General features: G+C 31.1%; 1 protein-coding gene across 1 annotated transcript; it reads right to left on the bottom strand.

Moving 5' to 3' along the window:
- Positions 1-2,295: 2,295 nt before the first annotated feature.
- On the bottom strand, positions 2,296-3,509 carry LOC100257331 (bZIP transcription factor 53). Its single transcript, NM_001405845.1, has one exon. The coding sequence runs from the start codon at positions 3,050-3,052 to the stop codon at positions 2,615-2,617; it is 438 nt and encodes a 145-aa protein (NP_001392774.1). The 5' UTR covers positions 3,053-3,509; the 3' UTR covers positions 2,296-2,614.
- Between the last annotated feature and the right edge of the window lie 6,496 nt (positions 3,510-10,005).

The raw sequence follows: 10,005 nt of genomic DNA, 5'->3' as shown, positions 1-10,005 counted from the left end.
TCATAAATTTTAAGATTGATACGAAGGTACAAAATATAAACACAACAAACAATAAGAAAGTTATTATTTCTTACGTCATTCTTTAACTTTATTTGATATGACAACATAATTATCACATTGTGATAGATGGCATAGAATCATCTCATACAACCAAAAAGCAATATTATCTTTTACAGACAACTCAATCACTATTCCTAAGACAACACCATATAAAGATGCCAAAATAAAAAATAAGGGAAAAGCAACATTATCTCGTACAAACAACTCAAGTACTATTCCCAAATTTACCAATAAAACACTACATAAAGATGCCAAAATTGAAAATAAGGGGAAGGAAAAGAATTCCTACACTTCATTTCTTATTCCCACCTTCTTGTTTCCACCAAAAACATAACTCGGAGATCGAAAGGAATTCCCGCACCACCCCTTGGGTCTTCCTTGCTTTGCAGGCCATCTTCAATTGCTCTAGCACCAAAGCTCGAATCGAGCTATCTTGTCGTTGTCCCGACAAGCTGCAGTTTTGAAGAATGATGGTCACCTTTCTCGAATTTAACATCCCATGTTTCGTCCTCATTGTTATGTTCAATTGGAGTATGAAAAATAATCTCCTTGTTCCATTTAGCATATACCATACCATCTTGAGAGATAAATTCGATTGAACGTCAGCTTTGTTTTAACCACCAGCATATGGGTGTTGGAAACCATAATCTTCTTCCTACGAAAGAAAATGGCACAGGGTTTTTCAGATAGGCCCTGATTTGGGTTTTTTTTCCTTCCCATTAGGCAAACTTCATGAAATCTGGGGAAAGCGCTGCAGAAACCCCACTCCCCACCACCACCCTCTCTCCTGGGTTTTAAATTTAATATCAATTAAGTGAGATTTTGAAATTAATCAAACATTTGATGGGGGAAGGAATCCCCGTAAAGGAGTTCACATGTGATGACCGTAACCTTGAGAAGGAATTTTTGAGTGTTGACAAGGCATTCATTTTTTTATTCTTGTCCTTAGTGCTACTTTACACGCCTCATTTTAATGGTCCAGTCATCCATCCAACATGGGGGAAACGCAGAAGATAATGAAAACCAGTGAGCTCATAAACAACGAGTCCCACCTAATTTTGTGATGGTGCGTTCCGTCACCATGGAACCCCACAAGAATACTCCACCTCATAATATCTTAAATTGGTCCAATAAGTCCATGTCTTAAATGGACATGAGCTGTGAACAGAAATGAATCTTCCAAATGATACATTACAAGCATTCGTAAATCAACTCAATTTAGGCTGCCTGATTGGCAGATAAGTTGGAATAAGAAATGGAGATAAGATATCTTATATCATTGGATTAAAAAATATATATCTTAAAATATTATTTTTAATATAATATAATATTTTTAAATATTAAATTTAATAAACATGATATTTTAAATTAGTATATCCATATGTTGTATTATATTTATATTTAATCTACAAAATAAATAAATCTCGCTTATGCTTAACAATATTTATGATTAAAATATTTAAATTTTATAAATAAATTTTTATATATTATTATATTCAATATATATATTAAAAAAATACATGCATTAATATTATTTTACAATATATTTTATAAATATTTTTAAATTTTTGTTTTTTAACCATAAATTTAATTTTATAATAAATAATTTTATGATATATAAGATATATTTTACATTAACTTAAAATTAATATAAAAGATATAAAAAGAAAGACCAATAAACTTTGTTATATTTAAAGTAACTTCATCCAATGTGGTGGTCGCCGATCAGATAAATGATAAGATATCATATAAGAGATTGGGGATAGAATATGTTATATTTTTTCTCATTTTATCCCATACTATATCCAAATGCCCGTAAATAAACTTTGCTTTAATTTAAATTTAAATGGAATTTAATAATATTAAATATTAAATTTTTTTACTTGTATTAAAGCAAGTTAATTTAAGATTTAAGTCATTTTAAATTATTTATTATTTATTCTTATTTTAAAAAATAATTATTTCAAATATCTTATTTTAAAGCTTAAATTTGAAAAACTAAAAACCTAAAGTGGGAAGTCCTTCAACCTGACATTCACATTTATCCCATACAAATATACATTCAGTGCCTGTGCTCTTCAAGAGAGTCGCCAGCCACAAAACAGTACCAAGCAGAAGCAGACAATTGAATACGTCTAACCATCTTTTTTTTTTAATCATAACAACAGTCACCAAAAACAACCAGACTCGCATCATCTCACATTTGTAAGGCTACGGTTTGAATTATTTTTGAGAATGAAAATAAAATAAAATAAATCATTAGTTTAAAAACCAAATCCCTGATTTTAATTCCTCTCCTCATTTCCATTCCCATTCCATAGATGATACAACCATTTACCTACCATGAAAATTGGCTTTCCAACCACCAAACCTGATAATCAATGAGACATGAATGACAGCCCATACGCTAGAAATGTCAAGCTTTTACATATAAACAGAGAACTGAAAGAAGTTGAACACACCAAAAGAGACTTAACCAACACACCTAAAGCAAAGACCATATCAAACAAACGAAAAACAACCAACAGAGAGACTTCTGACGCTCCGAGATCATTCAGCACTGAAACATGTTTGCAGGGTACATTATCGGCATAGGGCAGGGGAGTTGCCATGGTTCCAGCAGATCATCGGGCATTTCAGGGATGTCGACGGCGAGGCCATTAACCTCCTCCACTATCTGAAGAACCGAGTTCAGTGACTGCAATCTGTCGGTCAATTCCACAATTTGAGCATTCAAAACATTGTTGTCCGACGCAATTTTGATATACAGCTCTGTAGTCTTGTCGATCCTTTCCGCTATCTGTCCGTTCTCCTTCTGCAGCTGCGCTGCTTTGCTCAACAGATCGTCCAAATGCTGCTGCTTCCTTATCCGTGACCGCTTCGCGGATTCCCGATTCGATTGCATCCTCTTCCTCTTCCTATCATCAATCACCGCAATTTTTGGTTCACCCCAATTGGGGGCAGAACCCAATTGCTGTTGCATCGCTGACATTTTCCCCAATTTTCCCAGAAATTTTTTAGGGGTTTATTTATTCAACCGAACAAACAATGATTTTTCAAATTGGCGGAGAATTCTCTATGTTATATTAGTGTTTAAGATGAACAAATGAGGTTCAAAGACGGATCGAGTTCATGAGAAGACATAGAACCAGTACAGAAACACAACTGAGAACGAGTGGAGAATTCGGATGCGACGCGTGAGGATTGCGTAGCTCATAGATTCTGTAATCGAAACCCTATAATCATTTATCCTAACTCTAGATTTAAACCAAACGAACAAATCTAGAAAAGAAGCGAAGAAATTGAAAAGGGGAAAAACCTAAACAAACCCAAAGAAAATAGGAAAAATACTTAGCTGATCAGAAGAAATCGAGCTGGACAAGCAACCGACGCGAGAAAGAAGGATTTAACAGGCTATCGAGCGGGGGCTTTTATAGACGAAATCGCTGCGTTTTGACGGCGTCAACAAAAGGTTCTTTTTCCGTTTTTTTAATGATGTGTGCTGTCGGTGCAGTTTGATGACGTGTGTAATGACGTCATCAAATGTTCCGAGGCATATTCCAATGGGCGTGACTGATTTTATCGGGGGTTGGTGGAGGGGGCAGTGGCTTCGCCGTCTTTTCTTCTTAAAATTCTTAGTGGGATTCAGCAAACAAATTGCTTGGAGCGATTTTGACTGGTTTTTCCAAATAAATTTTTATTATTACAAACAGAAAACGTGTGAAAATATATTTAATAATTTTCTATTAAAAATGTGGTATTTTTATAATTTTTATTTGTTTATTGAGTTAATTTTAAAAATAGTTATATAAATAAAAATTATTTGAAAATATAAAAACAAATTAAAAATAGTTTAAAAAATATTTGAAAATATAAAATTAGATTTAATATATTTTAGGTTTATAAATAGATTTTTATTATGATATTTTAAAACAAATAATTGAATTTTCAGATAAATTTGATGGTAGGTTTTTATTTAAATATTAAATATTAAAAAGTTAGTAAGAACAAGAACATAGATTTATAAATTAGGTGATCTCGAGTCTCAACATATATAGAAACTTCCATACAATGTTTTAGGATAAAGATGAATTAGTATAAAGTTGGATAAATTCATTGAATCAATAAACTTTTCAACCACTTTTATCATAAGGATGATGTTAGTCCATGCCTAATTTTCAACCACTTTTATCATTTAAGTCAACTTTGACTCAATTTCTTATATTTGATGTTAAATTCAATCTAATCCAAATTTGCCCTATCTAATTCAAGAAAGTTAAATATGGGCATTCTTCTCAGCCTACTTTTGTAAAGTGGCCCACTTGCCACTTTTATTTATGGTAATATGCCTATTTTGTATTAATAAATAAATAATTATTAAATAAATATTGCATTTGTCAATTTAAAAAAAAAAAAAATCTAATAACTAGATGTCCATTTTGATGGAAAGTGGAATCAATGGGATTATTTAAAAAATGGTCCTCTCTTTACCAAAACAACCGATCGGTACTTTTTTCTCTATCTAAAAACGGTTAAAAACGGTTAGTCAATCTAAGGGATTTAGGAGAGAGACATAATTTTCTCGTCTTTACCTTTTTTTTATAGTTGGTGTAGGGACCCCTCCCCACACGTGGCACACATCTCCTGATGATGCGTGGCACACATTATCATCTGGGTTAACCTCATCCGGATTTCCCCAAAAGTACACGTGGCGCGCTTCTCCTATCCGGACTACCTCAAGGAGAGACACACGACACTCATAAACATAACATCCGAACGACTTCCACAAATACATCCGGACGACTAACTAGGCCATCTGGATACGTTTGCCCAGATCATTGACTGAAGTAAGCAAGTCTTGCATGTTATCACAACAGTCTACCATGACCCACGTTCCACCACCTGCAGAGTGAAATGACAAGATGAAGTGACAACAAGTCACTTCCTATGATCACTTCACACGATCACCTACCACGATCTCTGTCAGCCGCCCGTAGGGTGATGATGGCCCTGCCACCACCTAGTGTCATCATGACAATACAAAATATCTCCCCACCATTAAAGAGGGGAACAAAACTTCTGATACTATATATACGAGCCTTCACACAAAGAGGAAGGTAAGCTTACTGTACCTAGTAAAAGGCCAACTTATTCATCTCTCTCTAACCATGGCTGACAAAACTATCGAAGGGTGCGTCCGGACACCCTGTTCGAACGCCTTTTGTAGGTAGAACGACTGAATCAAAGATCTATATTGGTTGAGATCGTGCGTCCATCCATTTTGGCAACTACGTGGATTACCAGGGACGCGAGGCCTCAACAGTTGGCTTCTCTTCAATAAATTGATTATGAATCAAGATATGTCTTTACTCGATTTTGACTTTATGAAAATCATATTGTTTCAAGAGTTTATGATTCATAAGTTATGCAAAATTAGAGTTTGATTTACGCTTTAAGAATTTAATTTTTTTAACATTTAGTATCAAAGTATCAAGTTTAAAAACTTAGGTTATATCTGGTTCTCGAAAAATTTGAGAAAAAAAATAGAAAGAAATAAAAAAGAGAAGAAAAAAAAAATTATTTTTATAAATTTTTTAAAACTCATTTAACTTATTTTTCTCCATTATATGAAGATTAAATAATTTAAAAATATATAATTTTTTTAGAAAATTTAATTCTATTTCATTTTCTTTTGTATTTTTCACAATAAAACTAAATATGAAAAAAAACATTTTTTTTTTCTTAATATTTTATGAAACCAAACATAATATGATTCTCTTTTACAAAATGTTTAAATCTCCTTTGAAGATTTAAAATTTCCAATAAACAATTTTTTTTCCGTTGCAAAATGTGTCTGTCACTTGCATAAAATTCATCTCAAATTCTAAATAAACTTAATAAAACACAATATTAAATTTATATCAACATTATGAACGTGAAGTCTCTCTATAAAAGGACTAACATAAAGGTAAACATATGCAATAATATTTGTTCTCTTTGTCACAATGAGTAATGGAAAGCGAATGGGATAATTTTTTTTCATCTCCCCATTTGACATTAGAAAGGATTAGAATCTCATAAATTTGTTAATACTGTTGGTGTCGTTCCCAATATGAGTTAGGTCCGTCCAACTACAATGGAGTCAAACGGACTGTTTCCCTTGTTCGTGCTTCTTGAGGAATCCGTCCAGCTAGACTATAGTTAGACGGACTTCTTCCTTGTACAAAAGAATGTCCGAACAAGTGGTTCGGGTACGCTCCTCCAAAGCTTAAGTCAGACAATAATAGCTCTAACTATTTTTATGGGAGAAAAAGAACGTATGTGCGTGTGTACCTTGTTTGTGCTTTTTGAGGGGTTTATATAGAGTTGATGACACTGTCAATGTAGTGCTGACTATGCACTCTAACCTTTTTTATAATGATGATTACCTTTAGGGCGGCTGGACAATCATATCAGATAAGAGCGACTGACTAGTGTTATCTACTGACGTGCCAAAATCTTGGACCATGTGATTGACTATCCATTTAGCCTGCTAATGTTTGGAATTGTGTGTAACAATTAATTAATATTGACTTTTGGGCATAAATGGAGTTTCGTCCGCCGCTTAGACGTCAGGCGTCTAATATGCCGCTAAGATGTCAAGTGTTTGGGTCAGCGTTCAAACATCAAATGTGGTTGATCACGCATGCCAAAAGTCTTGAGGACTTAACTAGACTCATTTGTCCGTCTGAGACTCTGGTAAGCCTAGCTTGTCAATTCCATCCGACCTTATGGAATAAGGGAAACCTCTCACTTCTGGTGTCAAATGGAACTTATCTTGGTCTTGATGGAGTGATCCCAAATGAGTTACAAGTCTGTCCTGATCGACCAAAGGGTCTTGAACTTGAAAATAACACATGGAGGGAAACCCCTCCCAAATACCATGCTATAAAATGACGAGTTTTATTATTACAAACAGAAAACGTGTGAAAATATATTTAATAATTTTTTATTTAAAATGTGGTATTTTTATTATTTTCATTTATTTATTGAGATAATTTTAAAAATAGTTATATAAATAAAAATTCTTTAAAAAATATTTGAAAATATAAAAACAAATTAGAAATAGTTTAAAAAACATTTGAAAATATAAAATTAGATTTAACAAATTTGAGGTTTATAAATAGATTTTTATTATGATGTTTCAAAACAAATAATTGAATTTTCAAATAAATTTGATGGTAGGCTTTTATTCAAATATTAAATATTAAAAAGTTAGTAAGAACAAGAACGTAGATTTAGAAATTAGGCGATCTCGAGTCTCAACATATATAAAAACTTCCATACAATGTTTTAGGATAAACATGAATTAATATAAAGTTGGACAAATTCATTGAATCAATAAACTTTTTTTCCTTTGGATTTACATGCGCATGACAAAATCATAAGGATGATGTTACCCATACCTAATTTTCAACCACTTTTATCATTTAAGTCAACTTTGACTCAATTTCTTATATTTGATGTTAAATTCGTTCTAATCCAAATTTGCCCTATCTAATTCAAGAAAGTTAAATATGGGCATTCTTCTCAGCCTACTTTTGTAAAGTGGCCCACTTGCCACTTTTATTTATGGTAAATATGCCTATTTTGTATTAATAAATAAATAATTATTAAATAAATATTCCATTTGTCAATTTTAAAAAAAAAATCTAATAACTAGATGTCCATTTTGATGGAAAGTGGAATCAATGGGTTTATTTAAAAACTAGTCATCTCTTTACCAAAACAACCGATCGTACTTTTTTCTCTATCTAAAAAGGTTAGCCAATCTAAGGGGTTTAGGAGAGAGACATAATTTTCTTGTCTTTACCTTTTTTAATAGTTGACTTCTCTTCAATAAATTGATTATGAATCAAGATATGTCTTTTCCCGATTTTGATGTTATGAAAATCATTTTGTTTTAAGAGTTTAGGGTTCATAAGTTATGCAAAATTAGAGTTTGATTTACACTTTAAGAATTTAATTTTTTTAACATTTAGTATAAAAGTAACAAGTTTAAAAACTTAGGTTATATCCTCGGAAAATTTGAAGAAAAAAAATAAAATATAGAAGAAAAATAGAAAGAAATAAAAAAATGAAGAAAAATAAAAAATTATTTTTATACTTTTTTAAACTCATTTAACTTATTTTTCTATGATATGAAGATTAAATAATTTAAAAATATATAATTAAAAAATAATAATTTTATTTGATTTTCTTTTGTATTTTTCACAATAATACTAAATATGAGAAAACCAAATTTTTTCTTTATATTTTATGGAACCAAACATAGTATGGTTTCCTTCGAATATTTAAATTTTCCAATAAATAATTTTTTTTCCCTTGCAAAAAGTGTCCCTACCACTTGCATAAAATTCATCTCAAATTCTAAATAAACTTAATCAAACCAATGTTTTCAGAACCGGACTGGTCATGGAATCAGAAAAATTATATGTTCACGGTTCACTAGTCAGATTGATGGTCGAAGGTTGGATCGGTGATGTAATAAATAATTAAATATATAATTTATATATTATATAAAATTAAAAATAATTATAAAAATTAAAAATATATAAAATTACAAATTTTAATAATGTTTGATTTTTATATTTGGTATATTAAATTAAATGATAAAGTTTAATATTTTAAATTTTATTAAATAGAAATATGTAATATTTAAGAACGAAGATATATTTAAGATGAAAAAATTTGTAATATTTAAATTTATCTTTTTGTTTTTGTATTTTATTGTTTTAAAATTATTCTATTAATCAATTTATATTATTTTTTATAATTATTATTATATTATTATTATAAAAATAAACATAAATTTAAATATTTACATTTTTTTAAAGATTTTATATGATAAAAATTTGAAATAAAAACATTAATCTTACATTCTTATTATATATATATATTTTAACAACATTATGGTGCAATGCTCATGGTTCAAAGTTCAAAAACTTCAAAGTTCCGTGTGTCAAGAGGCAATGTTTTCCTCTAATCAGTTTCATTTCCAATCCCACATCAGAAGCACATGAATTTTATGTGCTCTATGTGCTTTATAGATACCTTACAACATGACTTTAACCCAAACAAAAAAGCAAATTGGCCTAGAAGCATGGCCCAAATAAAAGTGTTATATTTAAGCTAAACATTTTATAAGCTTTCATGTCATTGGACTGGGCTTAGTGGCTTGGACAAAAGATGGGCTTATAATTAGTTTTAGTTTTGTAAGTATTGGGCGTGAAATGGATCTGGTGGATAATGGGCCTCTTAAATAGTAAACAAATATTTGTAAGATTAAAGTGTGACCGATTTGCAAAAAATCGGATGGTTTGTCCGGTTTGACGGTTCAATTGTCAGTTTAAATGGTTCAATGTCGGTTTGATCACAAAACGGTTCATTAACCGAAAAGTTCACCGATTGACAGTTTGGTCGGTTAGATCGGCCAATCTGGTCCGGTTTTTAAAACCATAAATCAAACACAATATTAAATTTATATCAACATTATGAACGTTAAATCTCTCCATAAAATGACTAACATAAAGGTCAACATATACAATAATATTTGTTTTCTTTATCACTATGAGTGAAGGAAAAAGACTTCTCCCATTTGACATTAGAAATGATTAGAATCTCATAAATTTGTTAATATTGTTGGTGTCGTTCTCAACTGGAGTCAGGTCCATCCAACTTCACTAGAGTTAGGTGGACTACTTCCCTTGTTCGTGCTTCTTGAAGAGTTCGTCCAACTGCACTGGAGTCAAACAGACTTCCTTATTATACAAAAAAATGTCCAGACAAGTGGTCCGGGTATGCTCATCCGAAACTTAAGTCAAACAAGGATAGCTCTAACTATTTTTATAGGAGAAAAATAGCGTATGTGTGTGTATACCTTGTTTGTGTTTTTTGAGGGGTTTA

This window comes from Vitis vinifera, chromosome 7, assembly GCF_030704535.1.
Source record: "Vitis vinifera cultivar Pinot Noir 40024 chromosome 7, ASM3070453v1".
Taxonomy (NCBI): Eukaryota; Viridiplantae; Streptophyta; class Magnoliopsida; order Vitales; family Vitaceae; genus Vitis; species Vitis vinifera.
Note: the sequence above shows the minus strand (reverse complement) of the source record. Positions and strands in the feature narration are given on the sequence as shown.

What these genes read in the sequence shown, in the direction of transcription:
- LOC100257331 (NM_001405845.1), bottom strand. Translation starts at nt 3,052, where the DNA reads ATGTCAGCGATGCAACAGCAATTGGGTTCTGCCCCCAATTGGGGTGAA.